The following is a 27411-nucleotide window of genomic DNA, read 5'->3' on the forward strand; positions in this document are numbered from 1 at the left end:
TATGCTTGGGAGAACATATAGGCATACCTGCATCTGGCACAGTAAGTGGTTACATTAGTTCTATAAATTCACAGCTAATTCAGTGCTGATACTTCATTAAGCTAATTATTGATACTTTGATAATATTTGCAACTTTTCAATGGGTCGTTTACTTTATGAGTATAACCAAGTGAGCATTTTCAAGATATCGGGTATGAATCTCCTATTACTATAGATACTATAGGAAAGGCCTTCTAAAGGTTAACAAAATTTACAGAAACATGCATCATATAGAATGTCTCTTTTCTTCAGCACAAAATAATATTTCTGCAGATGACTAAAATTTTATGATTATCTAAAATAAACTAAACATGTTTGAGTGGAACACAGAGAAATTGCATAAAAAGAGAGAAACCCCAAACAAACCAAACAAACAAATGAACAAACAAAAAAACCAAACCAAGCAAATATCTCAGGGCTGAAAACAGACTAAGACTTAAATCTAGAATTTCCAAATAAATGGCAAACTCCATATTATTTTGGTTTCTTTCTCATCTGTAACATTCTTTCATTGTGCGATGAATAACTCCATTTTAAAACAAAATTTGAAATACTTTATGTTTCCCTACGTATCTTACATGCATATACAAAGTAGGTGACTTTTTCAGATATAAAGACCCACTATTTTATAATAAATAGAAGAAAGAACCTGAAGCTGAGTTTCTCCCTTCATGAAATAAAATCTTATTTAAAACAAGAACCCTCTTAAGGAAATTAATTTAGAGGTGTATGGTAATATTTGACTTTACAGAAGCATTATGTCAATAGCAGCTGATGAGATTCACTTGACATGGTGGAGATAAAACCATCTCACAAATACAGCAACCACACAAATTTCATAATATACAGTCCCAGAGCTTTTCCTAGAAAAGAACTGTTCACTCAATTTGAGCTCATAGCTACTGATGTTTAACAGCAGCACACTAATTTTAAAAAATAATGTTTAAAAATGCTGTGATGCATTATATAAACTGTAAGAATTCCAAAAGCTTAGAATTACCAGAATAACAACACAATATGAAAAAAGATGCTTAAAACCAGCTGCAGGACTCTAAAGTAGGTTATTTTCACCTAAAAGCTCTAAACATCGTTTCTCCCCCAAAAGTATGAATTTTATAACTTAACTGTGCCAAACATAAAGTTTAATAATTGCTTTTACGTTTTATCTCACATGACATTTTGAACTTATTTGCTAGCATAATTCTAATTATTCCTCTGTATTTTTTGTTCTCTGTATAAAAGAGACATGCATTACTTATATCTTGCACTAACTTAGAAGTTTTTACAGCTTGGGTCAACTGTTTCAACCCAAGAACTTTGTTCTTTGCCCAGTATTCTGACACATGCCATGTGCTATTAACGATTTGATGAATGAAATGAAAGCATGTGACCACCTACCCACACACCTTGGCAGAGGTGCACTCCATACACGCCGACCACCTCCCAGGCAGGTGAGTTTGTTAGCACCTTCCAGGCGATACCCAGGGAAACAGGAAAAGATCAAGGAATCTCCAACACCAAAATGAAAACCAATTCGCCTACTGAAGGCAGGAACACCAGGATCATCACATGGCTCCAGGTCATATTCTGCAGACAATAAAACATAATATGTTATTATCTGGACAAATTGTCCACATGGAAAAAAGCAAACTTACCAAATTGCCTGCATTGTGTGAGCATGCAACAGCTGGAAAACATGTATTTTAGAGTTATATTCTCTACTAAAACCCAATACTGTTTCTATAAGTCTATTATGCCTCTATATACAGTAATTATGTATTTAATATGTCCTACCCATACTACATCTATTTTTTTTTTATTTTCAAGAGCTGTAATCAGCTTGTACTCTGTGGTTTACTATAATTTTGTTTAATTACTTCCTTTGTGTATAATTCTAGTTCCTTTTCATCTGAACTCCCAAACAGCTTTAGAAGTGAGCCTTACAGTTGAAAGAAATCATTATGTTATGAAGAAAATCTAATTATAAAATAAACAAAAGGTTAGGTGAATGAAAGACATATGAACACATTTTCAAAAAAAGTGTGCTTTTATAACTACTCATCAGGAATAATTCAGGAGGAGTCAGGATAGACTAATGGGGGAAACATCAGGGCTGTTACATAGGAAACAAATCAAACTGAGAAAATATATGAGCTGCCCATTTCCTTATCTCCAAAGAATATGCTGTGTAAGTATCACTTTTTGTTTATCCTGTTTTTCCATATGATATTCTTCCTTAGATATCCACTATCAACTACTTTGAAAAAAGATGTTTCAAGAGAACAATTTAACATATAATGGAAAAGGTTTGATTTTTCATTCTTCAGAATATGATCCAAAAGACCCAACAGATCCCTTCTGGCAAGAGATAAGAAAAAATATTTTCTAGAACATTAACCTTGGAGGTCATTGGAAAGTAGGGTCAAATCTACTTATTTAAAATAAGAGACTCAATTTAGTCAGGGAAGAAAGCAAACTGAAGTTTCTGAGTGAGTCTTTAAACAGCTGATATATGGAATAAAATGAATAAATAAATCCTTCCCTTTAGTAACTGTCTTACGGGAAAGTTCTGAATATTAGAGGCAATCTATAATCTGCATCAGTTTCTGCTGGCAAATGTTGTATGTTAGAAAACATATGATCTACTACCTCTGCTCAGTACTGCAGAGGCTAAGCCAGTATAGCTATAGTATACCTGTAGTATACCTTTAGGCACATGGCAATTTTCATGACAAGTTTATATGTATCATGACATTCAAAACAGGTCTTCTTACTAAACTCTTCTTACTAAGAAGAAATATATGCTTATTGTGTGAAAGTACAAAAACAGAATCACATATTTGTTTCACAAAGTAAATGCACCTCATAATATTTCTCAAAATGTGCATTTAATATAAATGATGTCATATGCCGGCTCTGTATGTTGTAGCAGTAGTAGATAGGACATAAACCTTCAATTGTGTTCCAAAAGTTCTGTGATCCTTACATTTTGTTACTACACAATTCCCCCCCATGCATCCACAATATTTTGTGTGTTTTTCTACAACTTGGCTAGTGCTCTAGTCTTTTGACTTAGTGATAAACAAATTATCAAAGAAATAATTAATATTCGTATTTACATTTCAAATTTGTAAAACTGCTAACCTCTGCTTTGGTGAATCCAAAGTATCCAGAATTAATGTATTTTAGCATTTAATAGGAGTAAATCCAACACTATTGCTCTAATCAGTGAAGTAGCTTTTTCCTTTTTTAAATAAGCAAGCTAAATGAGATATATTACTCATAAATAGCATGATCATGTGTAAACATTGCCAATTCTCAACAAAATTTATTGGCTTTCAGTTCCTGAAAAATTATGTAGGAGAGTTGGATGTGAGTTCCTTATGCACTCCTTCCATAAAATATACATGTGCATGTGCATTTCAACTAGCGCTTGATTCATTCATATGTGCAATAGGACAAGTGGAAGCTTCAGAAAAACCCTGCCTTAGCCTCAGAACTCCACAGCATTTTAAATTTAAGGACTTACTGTGGTCCACAAGTTCTAATGATGGGAAATCAAGTCTATTTATAAAAAAAATTAAGAGATAACCAACCAAAGATCCTAATCAGAATTACTATGCAGTATGCAACTAAAGAACTACTAGATTACAGCCTAGCATAATACAGTGCACTATTTCAGGGTACCTATAATTAAAGCTAGCAAAAGAAACAGTATTGTAACTTACCAACAAAATGACAATAATGTACACAGATTTCTTCATTTAACCCCTGGGGAGTAAGTGTAAAATAGACGTCCCTACTCATGGGAGAAACTCCACACATTTCCGAGATCATGTAAAGAGGACTTCTGCTTTATGAAAGTTTGCAGTGGCTTTTCTAGTTTCTAAGTGAGGTGTCTGTCAGTATGAAGTCCAGCTTACCTTCCAGATCTCACTTCAAAAGTAAGATGTTTATTGGCAGCTGGGAAATGCCAGAGCACTGGCCATTTTGGCTATGGTGCCAAAATAACTCACTACAAGACAGCTCATCCTGTTTGAGTTACCTGACCAGCTAACAAACAACAGATCAGTTCTTGTTGGGAGATGAGATTCCCTGCTGCAATATGCACATCTGTAATTCTACTTCCTAGTAATGGAGATAGGCAAAGAAAATAGTGAAAAATGTATATTAGATGTCATCTAGTTTTAAAAGGCTGTAAATAAGAAGCAGTAGCAAATGTTTCATGTATTTAAAGAGATAATTTGCAGAAATACATCAATAGATAAGTGTTTTATTTCATCTTTATATACACATTTTCCATTTCAAAATCAGTCTTCAATTTAGAGTTCTTTGTGAATCTAAGTTAGCATACCACTGCTTTCTTAAAGTTTCTATACTTTAGAACAAGTTAATTCCTTTCTTCTGAAGCAGTACCTTCTTTGTAATTTTTTCCCCTTAATTTTCTTCCAAATTTATTTTACAACAATTTTAATGTTTCTGTGAGAACAGGTATAACTTAAAACAGTCAAATCACCAACATTCTTCTCAATTCTCACGGCCACCTTTTTAAACCTTAACCAGTTTTCTACGATAGAGACTATACAATGATTAAGTTGTTTTTTTTTTTTACTTTTTAGCGTTTCATAATATTTCTGCTATCTGCATCTGGAACAGTTTAAGGATACTTAGCAGAATGGAATTAATTACCTGAAAATGTTATGTTGAAACCTTCGTAAGAAATTGAAAAATCAGATATAAATCGAAGCTGTGCAGTAAAATTTCCAAAGAGGCCGGCTTTAATTGTAGGGGGTAAGACCGAGCCAGTTAATCTGGCTACTGGTTCTGTGAAGCTCCCATCTTCAGTGATGAGCAAATAGTCATGAGAGCTCTCAAGGTGAAAAGTATGAAAAACCAGCTGTACACCTTTAAAAGAATTAAAAAGGGAGGAAAGAAAAGCATTTAATAGCAAGTTTTCCTATTCCTTCATATGTAGGCAACACAGAAAGCAATTTTTATGTCACACAGAAACATTTTGAGAAAAAGTTAGAATCAAAACCTGAAATTCTGAAAATAAAGTTTGCAGAAAACACATGAGCTCAACTGTGCTCATATGTGCAATGTGGATGCTTGTTTAGCTCACTTTAAATCAATAGTTCCTACAAGAGTATTGATGGCATTCAGTGCTATTTTTATACAGCACTCTGAAAATTCAAATTTCTAATTTTTAGGTGTTATTCAAGTTCCTGTATTTCTCTTTTACATATAATATCTACCTTGATTTCATTATTACCTAGGAGACGTACATTAATACTTGGCTGAAATTTTGTATTTGTGTTTTATTTTTGCATTTCCTCCAAAACAATTCTGACTTCTAAGCTTCATGGAAGTTTCCAAATACAAGGACAAAGCATACATAAGTTTTATGTACAGTCTTACATAAATACAGATTCCTATTTTCTGGAACTGATCATTTACCTGACATAATGGCTGCTTTTTCATTTACCAACTTCCAATCCAAAAATTAATTAAAATTTGACTTACAGTTCAGTTTTCAAATACAATAAATTTTCAAATACAATAAATATGATAAATTTATAAATTTATAAATTTACTGTGGGGAACAATATTCTTCTTAGCACATTTTCTCATATATTTTACATTTTAAATGTTTTATGAGTTTTTAACAAAAAAAAACCAAACAGCCTTTAATAAGATTTTAAAAACAGAAACTTCCCGTATACTTCTCAGTAATTTTTTTACTCATATATTACTCCATTGTGTATGTAACATAAAGATATATATATATATAGATATAGATATATATATATATATATATAGATATATATATATATATATATGTTTTTGCTCTAATGGTTTAAGCCTGAAATCTTAGGTTACCAATACACAGATCCAATCTGTTCCTTTATGTTCAATAATAGCAAAGAGCCATCAACTAGGTCCTGACATCTTTGACTAAAAGAAATTTAGAGCTATTTAACCAGTAGCTATTATTTCCCCACATTTTACCTCTTCCACTCTTTTCCATTTTTCTGAGATTAAAACACATTGCCTCTGGCAACTTTAAAAAGAATTATTCACTTGAAAAATAAACACAAACTGGAAATCCCACCGTTGAAGATACTTATTTTGGGGAGTTAAAAACTTCTTTTTCAAAGGAATGGCAGAAAGTGTTGGTTTAACTCATAAAGGACATTTTCTTTTTTAACTATATGTGTCTATTTTTTTTTTCCATACAGACATAATATATATACAAAAGATATTAGATACTTACCCTTGCCATGGGACACTTCAATAGTCCAAGTGCAGTTTAAAGAGTTTGGGTAAAAATCAGGAAAACCTGGAGAAAGAACAGTTCCACTCTTCCCATGAATATATCCACCACATAAAGCTTAAGAAGAGAAAAAAAAAAAATAATGCAAAAAGCCTTTCTTGTAAAAGGGTTTGAGAGAGAGAAAGGGAAAGAAAGACAGAGAGTTCATTTTTAACTACACTTAAACTTAAAAATAGATTCAAGGATTAAAATAAGAAGTTAATTAATCCAACGCCGCAACATTAATTTTGACAACATTTTTTTTTCTTCTAAAATAGTCCTTGAAAATGAGGTTATTTTTCACTTGCAGCCTCTCCTGTTAGTTAGCAGAACACAAAAAAAAAATTATTGCAAATATTAATTCATATTTCAGTAGTATGTAAGAAATAAGGGGACTTTTTTGTGAAGTAACACAAAAAATATCCTGTTGCTACTTTTCTTTCACTAAATATTTTGAAAGGCATACATTCAACTGCATTTTTAACAAACAAAAATACTTCAGTAAAACACACAGTTTTTTCAAGTAAGTATAACTTTGATGATTACTGCAATGCTCAGGGGAAAAAAGAAGTGTAATTTCCTCTTTTTCAAAGATTTAGATTGTCCCATCATAAGTAATTTATTTGGAATTGAATATTTTGGAAGACATGAGAACTATGCTAGAAAACATTTTATGCATACTAGAATTTGCTAAACTAGGCTGTTCAAATTTGCATAGCAAATTAATTAATGTTTAAGATTTGCATGCTGAATTGCTCACAGATCTTATAAATACAGAATGACTCTGCTTTTCACACATCTCTTGCTGTCTAATTTTTATGCTGTTGTATTTTTAAAATTTTAATATACTAAATATTTAAACAATAAAGCAACAAAACATTAAGATGCTTTTAGTCTTCTTCCTCACATAGAGTGATACACTTTGCCATTAACTAGATGGAAAAGATACATGAAAAATTATTCAATAAACTTGCAGTATCTTTATGTAGATGTGTGTATATTTACATATACTTGGTTTATAGCTTAAGTTCCTTATTTTTCATTTCTTATTAGACTAAGGTTTTTGTTAAAGTTTTTAATATATTTTGAATTTATGTAACTTATACATATTTATAAGTAAATAAAAGGAAAGGAAATGCTTCCAGCCTTGTTTTACCTGAATATAGTTATTTCTGCATGCAAGTATGAATTAAAACACATTTGACTAAACCCACAGCAAATATATGCTTGATAACAACACTTAATAATAAAAAACAGTATTACAGACATCAGGTTTACAGTTCCATAAATTAACAATAATACATTCATTCAAAAATCCTTATCATATTCTCTAAACACCACAGAAGGAAGAAAAATACTTGACTGTGCAACATTACTTAAAGCAGATATTAACATATTTCAAAAATCATTTACATATTTTAACAAAACTAAAATTATGGAATTGATGTTCTTTAATTTAGCTCTCACTCAAAAATTATTTTCATGCTCCACCTTGGCATTAGCATATTTTGAGAATGGCACATTACTTAGAGGGAACTTTAACCACCTTACATTTGTACACAGGTTTGTTTCTTCTTTGTTGGCATGAAACAAAGCAACATGCTTTTCCCTTAGGCATTATTCTGCTAAATTAGTCTCTGAAGTTAAAATTTTGAGAACATCAGTACTCTACAGATGAGTGCAAAATGCTCATTTCCACCTCACTTAAATCTGTCACATTCCAAAAATTTGGGTCACAACTTGTTGAGCCTCAAAAGGCAAATACACCAACAAAATGATTACCTAATAGAGTGTGAGTTCTATGCCATGCTTTTAGACTAGTTATTACAACAGAGTTTAATCTTTAAGGAAGAGACTGAATGTATATTGAACCCTTGTGTGTTGTTTGCCTAGAGAACATTTTCTCATATGCTCGCATGAAAGTGGGTGAAGGACCTGGGAAAAAAATCCCTTTCAATGAGTGAAAATTAACTAGACCTTCCTGAAGATCAACATTCATATGCAAACAAAAAAGTTAAATGTTGACATTTTAACTCAGAAATACAACCACACATTTTAATAAAAGTAAGTGGGAAAAGAAGCGTATACTATTCAAACTTAAAATTTCTTCACAATTATCAATCTATCATGGCAAAGAAAACCAGGAAAGAAACCCATATAAACAATGAAAAATTTAAAAATGCTTTGTGTCTGTACTTGTAAAGGAGGAATGGGTTGTGGTGATTACAAGGTGAGTTTGAATGCTAGATTAGCTAACTTCTGTAATGATCTTTTGGTGGTTTAGATGTTTTGATCATGGAGGAGTTAGAAGGAGAAGACTAGTGCTCAGATTTCACAAAACACTGTAAAACAGAGTGAGAAACTGAAATACTTTGGTGAATCTAAGTTTGTCCTCTGACATTCCACTGTAATCTATGAAAACCTTGGACCTGAAAAGCAAGTTAGAAATACATTAATGTAAGTAATTCACTAAAGCAAGAGCCTTTCTTTGCTGTTGTTCTGTGGTTTCTATAAGAGGGATTTTGTAGCAACTACACAAGGATTCCATGAAGAATTTAAGTTGATTTAGTGGTTCACAAAAGCAGAACTTAGCCAAAAAATCCAATTACAGAAAAGAACACAGAAATATTTGCAAATACAGTTGTGCTGGGGTAGAGTTATTTTTCTTCTCAGTATGGGACTTTGTTTTGGATTTGTGCTGAGCACAGGGTTGATAATACAGAGATGTTTTTGTTATTGCTGAGCAGGGTTTACACAGAGCCAAGACTTTTTCTGCTTTTCATATGTAACACTGGTGAGGAAGTTGGGGGTGAGTGGGAGATTAGGAGGAGACACAGCAGGGACAGGTGACTGCAGCTAACCCAAAGAATAACCCACACCATATGGCATCAGGCTCAGTATATAAAGTGGGGAGAAAAAAGGAAAACTGAGAAGTTCAGACTGATGATATTTGTCATCTGCTATTCGAAAGATGGCTGAACACCTGCTGTCCTTGGGAAGCAGTGAATAAATTCCTTGGTTTGCTTTGCTTCGCTTGTGTGCACAGATTTTGCTTTTCTTGCTAAGCTGTCTTTATCTCAACCCAGGAGTATTACCACTTTTAGCATTCTGATTCTCTCCCGGATCCTGCTGGTGGGAGTGAGCAAGAGGCTGTGTGAGGCTTGGTTGCTGGCTGTGGTTAAACCATGAAGTAATTCAGCATTGTAAAAATTGCTTCATGAAAGCTATAGACAGTTTCATATTTCATATCGACCAAAACAATTATTAAACTAACTAAAAATTTCAAAACAAAAATATGTTAAGAAAATTAATTACATTGGCTGATCTTGGTCTATCTGCTTTAGTACTGAACATCCTAAATTTTAAGCAATTATTTTGGTATGCAGTATTTAGAGTTTAAAATAGAAATTATTTTATTGGCTTTGTGTTGAAAGTATTAGTTGTATGGCACCATTTTGATTCACAGTTGAACAATGCCACTCTGCGAGAATCTGAATTTTTCTGCTTGTGAATATGTGCCTGGTTTTTTTCAGTATCTCACTGAAAACAGATACAGAGATGTAAAGCATGGCTTTTAATAACAATAAAATAATTTTTTAAAGTGTGGCTCTTGCTACAATTGAAGGGAGGTAGTAGCAATGACAAGCTTAATTAGTTCTGCAAAATAGTAAATTCATTTTGTGGACTTTAAACCTGCCTTCTCAAGAACTTGATACTTACCATCACAGCTGGGTAATGCATGATTCCACTGATGGTTTCTTTCACATATGAGAGGTTCTTCATCACTCAGTGTATATCCTGGATCACAGCTAAATGTTACTGTGGAGCGGATATTGAAGTTGTTACCATGGCGATGGCCATTCACAGGAATTCCCGGGTCAAGGCAAGAATCTGATTCCAGAGTAACACCTGAAACACACAGATTTATTTTTGGTTTTTTCATCTTGTTTTCAGATAGTAAACAGAAAAAAAGACCCAAACAAAACATAAAACAAGGAAGACGGGAGAAAGAAAGAGCCTCCAAAAGGTTCTAGTTAGCATTGCCTGAGAACTGATATGGGATATGTAACTCTTTCTCTAGCTGTTGTCTGACTCACAGAACGGTTCTACAATTTTAAGTTTCATAGAATAGAGAAGTCCAAATTAAATGGAAAAATACTTGATCTTTAAGGTATATTTTATCAATCAATTAAAAACACCAAACCAATAAAAGTACTGGACATCTGAAACTACAGAAAGATACTACAGTTCAAAGTATGAATAAAAATTTTGTTAGCATATAAATCATACTTGATTATTTCATCGATTCAGTTTCTGATACTGCCGGACAAGTCAGTTTTCCTCTGCATAGTTATGATTATTTGGTACAACAAGAAGCAATGTCAAAAACTGCAGTTGAAGAGCTCACAAACTACTGAATTCTTACAGATATTATCCTATGCATGAAAAAAAGAGACCAATAATATAGCTCTCACAATTGTATAACTCTTATCTGACAGTAAGAGTCTCTGGCAATTATGTCTTATGGAGAGATTAAATAGTTTTTGGCAAAAAAACCTGGAGATATCCACTGAAAAAAACTCCCTGAAATTATCAAATGAAGGCTCATTAACTGAACATTATACATTGTGCTTCTAGTGATAGCAAATGATTGTGGAATTTAGTAAGATAATGAACAATAATGTATACACATCAGGAAAACAAATAGACTCACTATTGGGATGACAGGAATTTCTTTTATTTTCTGTTATTATATGTGGTGAATTGACCTTGTCTGGCTGCCAGTCCCCCACTCAGCTGCTCTCTCATTACCCCCTTCAACAGTACAGGGGGGAGAACAAGGTAGAAAAATAACATTAGGAAACTCAAGGGCTAAGACAAAGACAAGAAGATCACTTAATAATTACCATCACAATCAAACTACACTCAATTTGAGAAGAAATTATTTCATTTATCACCAATTAAAAATAGACTAGGATGGTGAGAAACAAAACTAAATAGTAAAATACCCTGTCATCCTCAGCCCTGTATTAGGCTTGCATGGCCAAGTTTTAGTTAGTAGACAGGGGTGGCTACAGGAGTGGCTTCTGTGAGAAGCTGCCATAAACTTCCAACATGTCCAACACAACCAATGCCATCTAGCATCAGGATGGGCCTGCTGCTGGCAAGAGCTGAACACCTCAGAGATGGTGGTAGAGCCTCTGGAATAACATTGTTAAGAAGGACACAAAAAGCTGCAGCAGAAAAACAGCAGCCATAGAGAAGAGTGAGAATGTGAGAGCAAGAATTCTGAGACACTAAGGTCAATGAAGAAGAAGAGGGAGGAGGTGCTCAAGGTTTGGAAGCCCCTGCAACCGGTGCTGAAGACTGCAGTGAAGCAGCTGTCCTACTGCAGCCCATGAAGGTCCACAGTGGATCAGAGATCCACCTGCAGGCTGTGAAGGACTCCACTATGGAGCAGATGGATGCTCAAAGGAGGCTGTGATCTTATGGGAAGTCCACACTGGAGCAGGCTCCTGGCAAGATCTGTGGCCTGGTGGAAACAGGAGCCCACACTAGAACAGCTTTACTGGCAGGACTTGTGACGCTGTGGGAGACCTACACTGGAGCACTCTGTTCCTGAAAGATTGCACACCACGCCAGAGCCATTCATTAAGAACTCTAGATTATGGGAAGGATTCAAATTTTAAATATTCATGGGAGAATATCTCCTGGGGGAGGAACCCAATGCTGGAGGAAGAGAAGAGTCTGAGGGGTCCATCCACCAAGGAGGAAGGAGCAGCAAAGATAATTGTGATAAACTGATCACAACCTTCATGCCCTGTCCCCCTGCACCTCTCAGAAGGAGGAGGTAGATAAAACTGAAAGTGAAGTTCAGCCAGAGAGGAACGGAGGGTACAGGGACGGTGTTTTTAAGATTTGAGCACCTGGGATCTAGAAAGGTTACTCCACCACAATGGCCTTCTTCACAGACATTTCCTAGCTTCTTAGCCCTCTAAAGGGCAAAGAAGGTGCTGGTCTGCTCAGCTGCTTGTGCATCTCTAACCGTTTCTGCAGAAGTCGTTCTCTCAGTTTACTGCTTCTACCCTGCCCTGTTTATCCAAGACTACCACACAGCCTTAGGAACAAGTAGGAGGAGTTCAAAACTAAGGAAAAATTATATTTATCAGGGCATAAAGTGAAGGATTCAGAACTATACATATGAGTGCTGGAATCAGGGCTACAAATAAAAATATCATAAACAATGACTCTAGCTTTCAGAAAGAAATATTCTCTGTACCCTCCAGCTCTTCTTATAGCTCACTTAGAATTCAGATTTGAAAGCTTATGATCCAGTTTTCATGAGGTAACCCTGACATACTTAAATTCTAGACGAATAAGTTCCTCTAGACTAGACTGCATACTCTTAATGCAAATGTACCGTGTTAGTTAACAGTGCATTTTTAGATTCCCTTCGCCTGCATAAAACTGCTTAATAAAGTCTCAAAGAAACCATTTAAGTCTATAATATTCTGCATTGTAAGTGTCCTTAATTTCATCTGTATGAAATTTTAACTTTGATGAACATTAGGTTTTATCAGAAAAATCATACCTCATATTTTGAAATACGTTAGTGTAGGTGGAGGTTCACAGCAGCATTCTTAAAATTCCTTCCTCTTAGGGCAGCCTACCACCCCTGCCTGAACACATCAGCTGCTTTGGCATTCTGAGTCATACATAACAGGTAAACTCATCAGGTTCTTTTTGAAATGATAAACCATTTTTAACTCCATTGTTTCACGTTTTTGCTATAGAAAATTTATCAACTTCCAACTTGCTGACTGAAGTAGTAGTGTTAAATAAATAAAATCAGCTCAGGCATCAGTTCAAAATCAGCTCATCAGTTTCATTCCCAGGAAAAAATATTCAATATGTAAGTTTCAGCAACCATGAACATTGCTGAAAATAAATATTTTTTCTTTGCTTCTTTGCCTGAAGATTTGATTATTTTTATTAATAAGAGACAACCTAAAATTAAATAATGGGCAATTATTTGATATGAGAAATATGGCACAATTCTGGAACAACAGTGATAAATATGGTTGGAAAATAATTGTAAAGAGTTGATTGAGAAGGAGCACAGGCAGTAGATCAAGCTCTAGAACAGGCTGCAATTACTAGCTATGTGAGACCATGACACCGTTATCAGGCTTCACCTCTTGCCTGCCAAGTCACACTTTTTCCAATCAAGTATAAACCTTTCAATGACTCCTTATGTGTCATATTTTCCATGTTAGCAACATTCTAGTCTTTTTAAACTGTGTCACAAACTGGACACAATAGTCTCCCTGGTCAAATGAAGTGAAATAATTTTTGAACAAATCCTAGATAAAACACTCCCGTAAACAAAACAAATGTATTTTCTGAAATTGTCTTTTGGTTTGTTACATGGTTAAATACAATGTCTAGAAGATTCAACTTTTTGCAATACTACTACATTTTTACCTAGATTATATTGGGTCTGTGTGACATCCAAACCTTTTTCTATTGTATCTCTATTTTGTATTTGTGCATGTCACTTCTCCTTCCCCATTTAGGTTTAGCATGTTTCTTTATAGAATCAAATGGGGTTTTTTTTCACTCTTTCTTCAGTTCATCTAGCTTGTTTTGAATTCAAATCTTCTCAATCATAGGGCTTACTATAATTGTAGGCCGGAATCATCCTCAAATTGTAACTATTCTTATATTGTCATTAAAATCATTAATATTTTTTTTTTTTCCCACAGCATCATAGAAATCACATAACAATTTTGGGTGGAAGGAACCTCTGGGATCATGTAGTCCAACCCCCCCTGCTCAAGCAAGGTCACCTAAAGTTGGTTGCATAGGTGGATCCATTCCTGGATGTATTTTTAGTACCTCCAAGGATGGAGATTCCACAGCTTTTCTGAGAAACTTTTTCCAGTGACTGCTATACCTTATTGTACATTTATTGTACTGCAATAATTTAATCCACACTAAATTTCTATATTTTTCTCTGAAAGAGTTCTAAAACCTTATGAATGGCAGCACAGAACTATTTCCTCCCCTTTCCATTTCCAAATCTACAAAAGCAGTTAACCTGCCAAGAAAGAAATTAAGTTGGTTTGATATAATCTGTTTTATCAAATACAAGTCATTTATTTCTTATCATTATGTTTATCAGCTTAAAACTCATATCTTTCAAGAGCAAAGATAAAACTAATGTCCTTGATCCTTCTAGTCCAAATATCTTCTTTTTTTCTTTTTCTTCTCCATCCTTGCTTGGAAAAGTATGTGCCCTTCTGAATTTTTTTAAACTTCCTTACAGATTTGAATTTTCAGACATAATTTTCAGTGGAGTGGTCCTTCCACTTTGCCTCTCAATATAGCGCAGGGAATTTCAACAGTCCCTGATAAATAAAATATATTTAATTATTTCAATATTGTGCAGTACCCTCTCTCCATATGCCATATTCTTACCTTGAAAATGTTCACTTAATTATGTTAAGTGAATGGTAAAAAATATTATTTTCTGCAAAACTTGCAAAACAGGAACAAAACATTTAGTCTTGCCTGTGACAGCCGATTTTTGGTCAAACTTTTTTTTAGTAATTTGTTTCCCCTTGTTTGAATATATTTACAGATATTTTTGTTACTGTCTTTCCTTTTCTTATGCTTGGAATTAAATATGTACTTCAGATTTTTGTGTTTATCTTAAGAGATCTGTGTTACTCTTTGATTGCTATCTATAGCAATATTTGAATATACCTAGTATCTACATTATTAATTCTTGAGTTACATCATTAAAAGAGATTTTTAAATAGCTACAGAAACCTTTCTCAAAAATTAAAAAACAAAATTAAAGAAAAGCAACAAAACAAGCACAAAAACCCCCAAAATGAAACAAAACCAAGGAAAAGCAATAACAAAACAAAAAAACCAAACCAAACCAAACCAAAACCACCAAAAAACAAACAATAGTTTTCTGTTGGGCTTTCCATCAATTTCTTTTATAAATGACTTTCACAATCCATTTGTTAGTACTCAAGGACATTCACCTACCAATCTGCCAAATTTGGCAATTTAGATTTTTGCATGCCCTTAATTTAATCACCATGTTGCTTCATTCTTTCCCTTCTTACCAATCATAAACTCTATTATTTTATAGACACTTCCCCAAAATCTGCCTTTCCTATTTAGCCTCAGTATTGATTCTTAGCCATAGTAAAATTGACTGCTGAAACAAAAAAAAATCTTCCTTAATATTTAAAATCTTTTTCCATTGATTGTGTCCTGCTACAAAAAATTGTATGCATCTTTTCCTGACATCCAAACTACTCAAAGGATTATCTTTGCTCCTCAAATGAAAAAACGTTAAGTATTTTGATGCTATGTTATCACAGTTAAAATTGATTGTGGTCTGACTGGTTTCAACACTTTGTCAAATCCCTGAAGATTGCATATTTCTGAGCTTATAAAGTTATTTTCTGAAACCCAATCTAAACAAATACCTCATTTTATACACTGTGAATAAAGGATTATGTCTATTTTTTAAAAATTCCAATTATTTTCACTAAGAAAAATCACAATATTGATTTTGTAGATCTTTTCAATGGCCTCAAAAAGGAATGTTTTTACTAAGATGAGTAATCTTTGATTTTTAAACTATTTTATTGACTGTGTAAGAGAATTGTAATGTTTATCAAATATATATTGATATATTGATATAGAGTGTAATTTAACTGTCTCAATACGTGACTAAAATATGATCTATTTTTCAGATAAATTTTAGGATAGAAGGAAATATTAGTTCACAAAAAGCACAGAATTGTAAGTAAAACATTTGAATTGAAGAAATAATTGATCAATTTGCTTTGCAAATTATGTTCTCTTATATTAGGAAAGAAAAAATTCAAATATACCTTAATAAACAAAGAAACAATTTACATTACAGTAAGCTGCAGATAGACTATTTCTATCTATTTTCAATTAAGAAAAAGACTAAGATTGCACAACCTACTTCACAGAATGAGGAACCAAACCCCCCCCCCCAAAAACAAACAGTCAAAAAACCAACCAACCAGCCAAACAAACCCCTACTCAAAACACATAACTAGGGAAGCTGAGAGATCGGGAAAATGTAATTGAGACATGAAGCACACTTGCCAAAAGATTAATCACTTTTAACAAAAAAATAGTATTTATCAGTAGTTTTACTTAAGAAATATTTTAGGCATGTCAATATTTTCTCCTTGCTTAGATGCATAAGACAATCTACACTGTCTTGCATTAGCTATTTTCAAGTGTCATTGAATGGCTGAATGACAGAAATTTAAGGAGAAAAATAAACAAATTATCTTCACATCCTTCACAGTACCTTTAATGGGTTACATATTTATTAAAGCTATATTACAGTCATATTTTAGCTTAATAGAATATTATTGCCATCTCAGATTCAACTCAGGTTAGCTTATGTTGAACCTTTTATTTTAAGCAGGTTAAGAGTCTTCTGCTTCACAGTGCAGTGATTTACTTTATCATCAAAGTTATGACTGTAACTGGAAGATTTTTAAGATACTTCCAAATAAGACAGGTATTTGAACTTCCAAAGAAAATATTCAGAAACTTTTCTTAAAACTCAAAATTGACTACCTTGTCTTCTACAAATGTAAGAAATGTGAAACAAATAAAAGTTTTGTTGTGATAACTTTAAAAATAGCAACTTCTACAGTTAAACCTTCAAGGAAAATCAAAATATGATTATAGTTTCCTGTGTTACTAGCATATTACTCAAGGCTTCAGTTAGGTCCTTCTACCTGAAACTTTAAAAACACTGACAGCTCTTTAAAAACACTGACATTATCTACTTAGTACCCCCATGTTAATATTTATTGTGATTCCCTTCCCTCTGTGATGTACACAACTGCCAATACAGAGTAAAAAATCACAGAAATGCTGCAGGAGCTCCTGATGCTTACTAGCACAGTAAGACAGACTCTGCAGCAAATGTCAGCTGTGCTACATGAACATATAGAACACAAGGCAAAATGGAGACAATTTTAGCTCTGTGTGAAATCTAATGTGAAAAAAAGACAATATGAACAGTGAGGTTGTGATTAACTTAAGAAGTCTTGTGGGGCAAATGCATTGACATGGGTGTGAAGTGTTTAGCAAGCTTTCACTGCACAACTTTTTTTTACTATTTGGATAAGCCTTGATGTGGCTATAAAATATATTTGGACATTATTCCAGATTCAACATTACAGCAAATTTACAGCAATCACATTAGTTTCCAAATAAGAACAACTGATAAAAAAGATGTTACTGTTAGGCTGGTACAACTGCAATAAACACATAAGATCTCTTCAGTAAATAATTAGGTGAATGGTTGTGCTATCATATAATGACTAGTGTGACTTCAGACCATTTAATATATGCCATTTTATGCACTTAATTGAAAAGAAAATGCTATTATGTTGATTCTGTAGTTCGCATGGAGATATTATTATTAATTTATTTGCATTTTGGAACCATTATAGATAAGGTGTCCAAGTCTGTTCAGCCCTACAAAAACCAGAGAAAGAGAAAAAGAGAGAAAGTGAAAGTTAGAGAGAAGATAGGGGACACCCAAACAATATATGTTTAACCACAAGGTAAGGTTTCTAAAATTATTTTGCATTTGATTAAACAACTAGGTCTGTAAGGACTCCAAATAACATAAAAGAACTCATGAAGAAAAATTTCCAAAATTAATATTTCCATAATTATCTGTCAGTACAGCATAAAGTAAACATAATTTGTTCTTACACAAATATAACTACTGAATTTTATTTGTTCCCATTTGCTTGCTCATTTTCTAATTGAAGGGGTTTTTTCAAGATTAAATAAAAATCTATTTGAGAAATACCAGACTTACTCTCATAGTGAATTAGGAAACCAACACTGGAACGACTGTTGTCCGTGGTGAACAGCAGATACATATAATTTCCAGTACTGATAAGGAACTGTGGTGCTTGTGTTCCGTGGTATTCTCCAATTAATGGTGATGAATTTGCTGGCCCATCTCTGACTTCCAAAGTGTCATAATTAACTTCAGTCTGGAATCTGAAAAGGAATATGCAAGTCAGCTGGTGGATGGATTAATGGTGTTATTTTCTTCAACTGATAGAAATGCAACCCACTTGTAACTGATCAAGAATACCATACATTAAAAATTACATAGCTACAAATCCATCCATGCATTACTACGAATAACAGTTAAAGAAGATTTCATAAATAATTTTCCTTGCATTTTTTGCGGTACCTTAAAAAAATTTTAAGGCATTTGGTATACTTCAGATCAGCCACATGACTGGCCTTTAGAAAGACATTTAGTGGGAAATCTGAGTACGAAAATGCAAATTGTCTCAAACAAAATTTGAAGATCCAAGAAATTTTTTGCCCTTAGGTTAAGAAATAGTTGGACACCCTAGAAACATCTTCAATAACACTTTTTCAATAACAAAATTTCATCTCAAAAATTTCATTATTTGATATTTGCTATTTGGCAAAAGCGGTTTTATAGATAGTCAAGTGTTTAATTTTTTTTATCCAAAGATTATATTCTAACATAGCTTGTTACTTTACTTTTAGGTAATCATTTTTGTCCTATGAAATAAAGCAGTAAAAAAATACTAAATTTAAATCAAGCCTTCATTTCGAAATTCATTACTTACTCATTATAATAAGCATGACTTCCTAGTTTACTTTAGTGTGTCAAAAAAAACCCCAACAGGTAACATATGCTAGAATGGAAAGTAAGGAGACTAATGAGGGTTTATTTACAAGAAAAAATAACTTTAAAATCAACAGCAGAGTCAATGTGTCTACCAATCATTAAACCACATCACATTTCTCCAGTTCATAATGGACATCTATGTCATGTACTACTAGTACTTAAATCAAACAGCACAAACCTGCTCTTTCTCAAGATGAACTTGAACTGGCACTTTTTACATCAGATGCTTTTCAAGATAGTTTGTGGCTATATCAGATTTGGATATGCTGTAGCATCTAAACCATGCACACATAAATTTTCCTGTCAATGAAGTTTGTGCTATTACACAGATATTTACACTGCTCTAAATATATTTGCATGCAGACTCAAAATCCTTATTTTCATCTTTCAGAAATGCATATGTTGTGAGATTTTTCTCTTCTATTCCCATAAGGCTTGTTAGTTCAACTTCTGAGAGCTGCAGAAATCCCTACACAATACAATATTTTTTCAAAGTGAATGCCCTTAGCTGTCTTGTCAATATGGGACACATGTAGTGGTCTAGAGATAAGAAACTGTATTCTTGTAATTAAAGAAAAATGCAAAATATTAAACACTCTAGAAAGGAGAAATACATTTGACATTCCATCGAAGTGTAAATAAACTTTATACTTCATTACAAAATGATGACAGAATGACTAAGCTCCCATCCCATTTCATTTTCCAGAACAAATAGCATTGCTCTTGTAAAAATGTTTTTACAGACACATCAATATTGGTAAGAACAAGTTCAGTTTTAGCCAGTATTTAGTATTCTTTCTAGTTCTTCTCTCACAGTTCCCTGAAAACAAAAGCACAGCCATAAGTCAGAAAGCTTTTGCTTCGCTATCAGAGTTAATGACTGTTTGGAAACTGACTTAGGCACTTTGTATCATTCCTTCCTCTTCACACAGAAAACTCTAGATTTATGGTGCTTTATTTGGATAAGATGGATAAAATCCAGATGATTGCTTTTACTGCTATCTATCCATTCTGACAGTGGAATACAGGGCTTGCAGGTTTGCTAATACATTAAGCATTTTCAGGACCCACTTCTGGCAATGAAATCAGCTAGAATGGAATGGCCTACATCCACACTATTACATACATCCTTCAGCCTCTCAAATAAGGAGATATTATTCAAATTTCCTATTATGGATGGTTTCTTGCCCACAGTAAATCCTGGCTCTCTTTGATAATTATTTGGGAGAATGCTAGTTAACAAACTCAAGAAGCATGTTGGGCACTATTTCAACAATTTAGCTGCATAAAAACATGAGGGTTTGTGTCTGGAAAGGCTCACTTAATTTACAAAACTAGACAGTTACAGAGGGCATCACAAAAGTGCTTGACTGTTTTTCAGTACACTTCCATAATTTCACAGATTATACATTGATTTATCCTGCAGCAGGATGATGAAAACAGACAGATACAGCTAGGCTGCTTTAAATACTTTATTTATACTCATAATGAATACACTCAAGATTAGTAATTGAATAGTTCAATTATTTTGACAGTTATGTTTGTGAGGCAAACTAATTAGGAATAAAGTGCTCTCAGCCAGCAATTGCAGTTTTCTTAGCAGGGCAGTATGACAACAATGGATGGCAAACCCTTGCTGGAGACAGAAACAAGAAAATAACTCAACAGCAATTGCTACTCTGGCAATAATCTTTATTCCCAGTAGATTCCTGCTCATGTCAAACTCGAATGTGACTTTATAATTCACTTGTCTGATTTTGAGGGTTTAAGGGAATGAATTGTCTTTTGAATTGGACTGGGTTTGTTGCTCATTTGTATTTTTAGTCTTTGCACTTTCCTTAAAGGGATAAATCAAGACAATTTGTTGATGGAAGTTCTTCATTGCTATTGAAAATATCTAATTAAGGGTTACATTTTGGGTTTTTAGTTTATTTTAATGTTTATTAGCTTACTCATATTAGTAAGAGGTAGGATGTCCTCCAAATGAACATAGTTAATTTCAAAAAGACTTAAAGGATGTTGTGTTATACTATTCTTCATACAATTGAGTCTGTTTTGGATACAGAGGTTAGTTGTATAAATTATCAAACTATTTTTTATCAATATTCAAAGTACCAAAGATCTTCAGGTGAGCCATTATTCTTCTACCCCTTTCCTCATGACTTGACTCAATTAGATTTTATTTTTCTGTTACCCTTTGAGGCATTAGGAACAATTTGAAATGCAAAATGTTCCAATGTACAATAATCATAGGGTCATGCAGTTACTTGTTGTTACTTCTGGAAAATTTCTAAGGACTCTGGAAAGGCATATTTGTCTAGAAACATTAAAACTTCATTAGCTCAAGAGTGAGATAATTTATATTAATATATTAATAATATCACATTTGTACAAAGCATTATGTTATGTATGTCTTTGAAGCAAGTCATATAGTGAAGTATAAGAGGGTTTAATTTTCCCCAAACTAGGCCAAACACTTGACAAAAATATTTTATTTGTTGATTAATTGAAAAAATCCGTTACTGATTTGTAATTTGCTAATGTTATATCAGACAACAAAGTCAGTCTTTCTTGTAAGCAATAAAAAAGCTTTTCCATGGAATTTTTAAACTGGGTAACAAAGCCTTTGTGTTGACAAAAGGAAATAATTTTATTGCAAAAGCAAGGTTATACTATTTTTAACAAGCATAACACTTTTAATAAAATTTATAATGTGATGTAGTAAAGTTAGACAATTTTCTAACCCTTCCAGAAAAGTTCCATAAACCTCCAAAGAAAAAATGGAAAGGTTTTTTCTTTGTCTACCAAAACCAACATGCTGAATGGTAATACTATTTTGCAATTGAAACAATTAGGGAACAGCAACAGAATCCATTTGCTATTAATGCTAAGATAATGTTGAAGTAGATTAATTTTGTATCTGCTGTACTTCAAAAATTATATTTGATCAGAATTCTTCATTTTGTAAACATCAAGTTCTTGTTTAATGTCATTGCAGTTCAATTTGTACACAAAACTCCAGAATTCTGCAATGGAATATGTGTGTGCATCTGTCTAAAATTCAGCAAATTGATTTTTTGAACTGCACCACATGTCACAGAAGCCTATGTTTCTCATTATTTTCTCAGAAATATTGTCATCACGCTGTTAAGGTCATGCACATTCAAATATCTGCAACTTCAGGCAATGCATTTCCTTTTATAAAATTTAAATGCTCCATCTTATAACTTAAACTACTTTTTCCATTTAAGATGTCCCTGAAATCCTCAGGCTTCTGAATAATAATTAAAAAAAAATATTACAAATAAATATAAACCTATAAATACTATGAAGACTTTAATGAGAAAAAAAAGTCAGCATCTTAAATTTCTTGAACTTCCCGCTGAGTGCAATGGAAGCAAACAACACATTAGAAAGCTTTAATTGCCTACTCATAGGAATAGTATTGTGACTGTTGCAATGAGGTTCCTTTGTGCGGTTTGAATTCTTAAAGTATATACTTATTCCTCAATAATAAAGCAAGTGTTTATGCTCAGACCTCACTTCTTTAACTTTATGATACTCACTTGTCAAAAGTGATCTTAATGGAATGTCCTGGTCTTGCTTCAATCACCCATTCACAATTAAGTGAGTCCTTGTAATATCCTGGCCACCCTGGTGGCAAGATAACACCACTCGATGCTGTCAAATGTCCACCACATGGTGCTTAAAAAAAAAAAAAAAAGTATATTTGTAACATACAAATTATTTCTAATATATTATATATTCAAAGAAATTGCAAAAAAATCAAATTAAAATGCATAGAAATATGGTTAATATAGTTTTAATAGTTTAACACACTACTTTGATTTCTTGAGACTCATGAGGCCTGCAATGTGTCTTATAAAAACTTATTACTCTCTATATATTTTAATACACAAAGCGTGGCACTTGGGTCTGCCAACCATCCTTCTGTAGAAAAGCACAGTATCTTATTAAAAAATGATACTGTCTCATCATATTTAGATCCAGTATGATTCCACATTGACATGGAAATATCAGACAAATTGTTCCAAGTAATTATTACCGCTGTTCTGTGCCACCTTTTTGAGTAATCACTGAGCTCAGTGGAACTGGCAGTTGTAAATATTCTGTTGGACCATAGAATGGTTTAATTTGAAGGGGATGTCTGGAAATCATCTAGTCCATTTCCTGCTCAAAACAACAGATTGCACAGAAACATGTCGAGTCAGGATCACGCCTTTCATCCAAAGTCAAACACTCCCCAGACTTTCCGGACAATCTGTTTTAATGTTTGATGACTCTCACAGTGCAAGGTTTTTCTTATCTTAAAACTGAAATCCATGTATTTCGGTTTCTGTTAACTGCCTCTTGTCTGGTCATTTTACACCACTGAGGAGAGTTCAGCTCCACCTTCATTAAACCATCCTATTAGTTATCTGTACATATTGACAAGATTCCTCTTGAGTCCTGAGCCTTTTCTTTTCCAATTGAGACAAGCACAGTTATTTCAACCTCTTCTTGTATGACAGATGCTCCAAGTCCTTACTTATCTTTGTGACCCTTCACAGGACTCACTGCAATATGTCCACATTGCTCTTGTACTGTGGATCCCAGGAGTGCACACAGTGCTCCCAACACAGCCTCACCAATGCTGAACAGATGGGAAAGATCTGTCATTTATTTTCAGCCCATTTCTCCTGCCTCTCTCATCCCTCTGAACAGCAGCACAAACATCTGTAACACCAGCCACTCCCCCCAGTTTTACATCATCTTCAGACTTGCTCAGAGTACATTCTGCCTCAGCATTCAGTTTGGTACTGAAGGTTTTAAACAGTATTGGATAGAGGATTGACTCCTGGGCTACACCTCTATCAATTAACCTCCAGTTGTGACATTACCTACAATTCTATGAGCCAAATAGTTCAGTCAGTTTTCAGTCACCTTCACTGTTCACTTCTCTAGTCCCTACTTCATCAGTTTGTCATTGAAAATTCTGCATGACACAGTGTCAAACACGTTACTAAAACTGAATATCCATTACTCTGCCCTCATCCATCAGACAGTTCATCTTAACACAGAAGACTAAAAGGTTGGTCAGGCATGATTTTACTCTTCATACATGCATGTTGATTACTCCCAGTCACCATAGTTTTCTTCATTTTGTCCTGGTTTTGGCTTGGACAGAGTTAATTTTCTCGCAGTAGCCTTGAGTGGGCAGAGTTTGGAGCTATGTGGGTACACCTGGGTGGTTATTCTGTACCACTCACACCATCTCTGAGGGTCAGAAGTCAGGGACTTCACTTGCAAGAAGAAGAGAATGTTGCATGCTGGGTTGGTACAGTTAGGGATTTTAATAAATGTTAGTTAGGTTGGTTCTATGTACCCCTATTTTCCCCTCAAAATGGTTTGCTCCAAGCTGTCTGCTATAGGAGCTTTCACCTGTCAATCTTGTAACCACTCCCTTCTTCCTCACAGAAAATTCTGTATCAATCACCCCACCTCTGCATTCCCATTTGTCCCAAAACCCTGTACAAACCCCTGTTACATTCCCATAGATTGCTGTGTTCCATGTCACTCCCCTGTCGTCTGTCCCCATTGGGCGAGGGGGGCTTCTGCCCCTGTCAGCCTGCCCCCTATTTAGCCCAATGTTCCCCTTGTCCAAAGCGCCATTTTGCCCACATGGTCTTGGGAACAGCTACTTTGTCCACTGCTGCAGCCACGTGGGAAATAAACAGTTCTGAGACACGCGGGCAGAGTGTGCCTTCTCTCTAACCCTTTATCTCGCCTCAGCATGAGGCTACAGGCATGGCAGACCCATGTGGAGGCTCAGCCCTAGAGCTCCGCACCACGCGGCGGCCCCAGTCTCACCGAAGAGCAGCGTGCCCAGGACTGGGGCAAAGAAAAGCCAACACTGCAAGAGAATGTGACATGGGGTGGAGGGAAAACATGATCAGGAGGATCTGGGGGGGCATTTTGTCTTTGTCTCGGTGGCCACCCACACATGGAGTTTGGTTGGGTTGGTTGGTCAGTCAGTCAGTGGGTGAGCACTTTTTTGTATGTAAATCACCCTCTCTTGTATACTTTTGTTATTAATATTTTTGCTCTTACTATTTTATCTCATTGCTTTTTTCCTGTCTCAGTTCAGAGTATTTGCCTTTTTTCTCCTTCTCACAGGAAGGGGTGGAGGGGAAAGGAGCAGCTGCATGTGGCTTGATTTCCAGCTGGGTTTAAACCACAGCACGTGGTTTGGAAATGGTTTCAAGGAATATTGTTGCATCACCTTTCCCAGTGATAGAGATAAGACCTGTAGCTCTTCAGATCTTCTCTCTTTCTGTTCTCCAAGACTTTGCTTTCTTCCAGTCCTCAGGGATCTCCCTGGTTTAAATCAGCTTCCCAAGATATTGAGTGACCGTGTGATGTCATTGGATGGCTTATTCAGAAATCTTGGCTGCATCCCATCAGACCCATTCCTCTATGTCAAATTTGTTTGAATGCTCTCTAACCTGATCATCCTCCATAAAAATTAAAAAATAAAAAAAATAAAATGTATTGCAAGAGGGCTGTGAAAATGATAGGGCTAGAGAGGGGCATTTTTCAGAGCAAAATTAAAGGACTTTGGAGCAGGATTAAACAACAGCAGAAATGACAGAACAAATTTAGGAAAACATGAGTCCCTTAAAAATTTAAGCTGTCATGGCACAGGGCCTTAGGATGTTATGTTTTACTAAAGGCTATGGCACAGCAGAACACAGGAATACTTTCAAGGTCAGGTAAATTCATCTTAGTATCATTTATATTGTCCTCATAGAAGAAGTCAGTGGTATCATTATCAGAAAATTTAACATTTCAGTGAAGGTGAATCTTGCTAGATTTCTTCTGTTTCTCTAAGTAGTGACAAACCAGCCTTTTATGCCATATAGAAATGGATGGCAACATGAATTTGTGAGTTGTAAATTAATATGCTTAGTTTTATTTCAATGTTTTTAGCAACACAAAAAAACTATTGAGAGAGATTTATTTGATTTCACTTATAGTTGTACTTGTCTCTAGGAATTTTTTTCCAGATTTGAGTGATAAAAGCAACCCACAAATCCTGAAACACACTGAATTTTCTTTGAAGCAAAATGAAAGGCCATAAAAATGGCTTTTACCTTATATGAGTATAGTTAATGAGGAAATTAATTTATTCCATAGTGGTTTTTAAAATTAAATTTCATCATACTATGAACAGGAACAGTCATAAGATTGTTGAACCTCAACTGATTATAGCACTTCATGAACATATTTTACTTCATGTATTTCAGGAGTTGCTTACTATATGTATAAAAAAAACCACAGAGCAGAGCAACAACGAAAAAACAACAGTAGTTCAGAAATCTCAGACAACTAGAAGCAAACTAAATCATGCTTAGGAATCTTAATCCATAATCTAAACCCAGAAACTCCTTAAATTATCAAGATAATTCACATCGAAAAGGAGTATGTCCTGAACCCAACTACTTCCTTCCATAAAAGAAACAAAGATCAAATTCTAAAAAGAAAAAAAAAAAAGAGAAAACCAAGCCAGTCTATTAGTTTGATATTAGTTTGATCTTTTCCTCATTAAAAACCAAGTAAACATACCAGAAAGTTCAAAGAAAGGATAACTGAGGGGAACCTATGTATTTTATAGAAAAGTAATTTCTGTAATTTTTTTTCTCTTTTTTTACCCTTAAAAGTGCTCATCATTGGTCTTTTATCTATGTATTTTCAAAAATAAAATTAAACAAAGATTACACTGAATACTTCAACAATTGAATTGAGAAATGAGAAAAAAATCTTCTGACAAAAAAAAAAAAAAAACAACACCCTACTCCCTGCTTTGGAGTGAGCTGGGTTTCCTCTAAGAATAAAAGAAGAACCCTGCTCCACTGTGTAACATACTTTAATCAGGGTAAGAAATTTTGCTAGTACAACATCCAGGTTCACATACACTTCTAACAGACTGCAGACATGGGAGGGTTCTTCTGTATTTTTAAATTTTCTTTGAAATGCAGAGTCTTATGAGAACTGAGTTCTCAAACTGCCCAAACAACAAGAAAAGTTATGTGATCTAGATCCCTAATTGCAATGACACTGAAATTAATGGAAATGTGAGATTTAGAAGGTTTGGATTAGTTCTCTCAAAAAAACATTTTAATCTAGTCTGTCTATGTATCTATTGTTTAAAAAAAGTATACATTTTGAACATGACTTTGAAAAAACGTACTTTAGTCATTTATTAAATGCACTCATCTGT

The 27411-nt window shown here is 34.1% G+C and overlaps 1 protein-coding gene across 1 annotated transcript in view; it reads right to left on the minus strand.

Annotated features, from left to right (window-relative positions):
- The window catches only part of CSMD1 (CUB and Sushi multiple domains 1), a 1092711-nt gene that overhangs the window by 234870 nt on the left and 830430 nt on the right, over positions 1-27411 (minus strand). The window contains exons 16-21 of the mRNA XM_068183622.1: positions 22697-22835; positions 18270-18457; positions 10073-10261; positions 6314-6430; positions 4729-4944; positions 1438-1626 (exon numbers count right to left, since the gene is read on the minus strand). Of these exons, the coding sequence (XP_068039723.1) occupies positions 1438-1626; positions 4729-4944; positions 6314-6430; positions 10073-10261; positions 18270-18457; positions 22697-22835 (1038 nt within the window). The remainder of the gene's footprint in view (positions 1-1437; positions 1627-4728; positions 4945-6313; positions 6431-10072; positions 10262-18269; positions 18458-22696; positions 22836-27411) is intronic.

Source organism: Anomalospiza imberbis, chromosome 3 (genome assembly GCF_031753505.1).
Source record: "Anomalospiza imberbis isolate Cuckoo-Finch-1a 21T00152 chromosome 3, ASM3175350v1, whole genome shotgun sequence".
NCBI lineage: Eukaryota > Metazoa > Chordata > Aves > Passeriformes > Viduidae > Anomalospiza > Anomalospiza imberbis.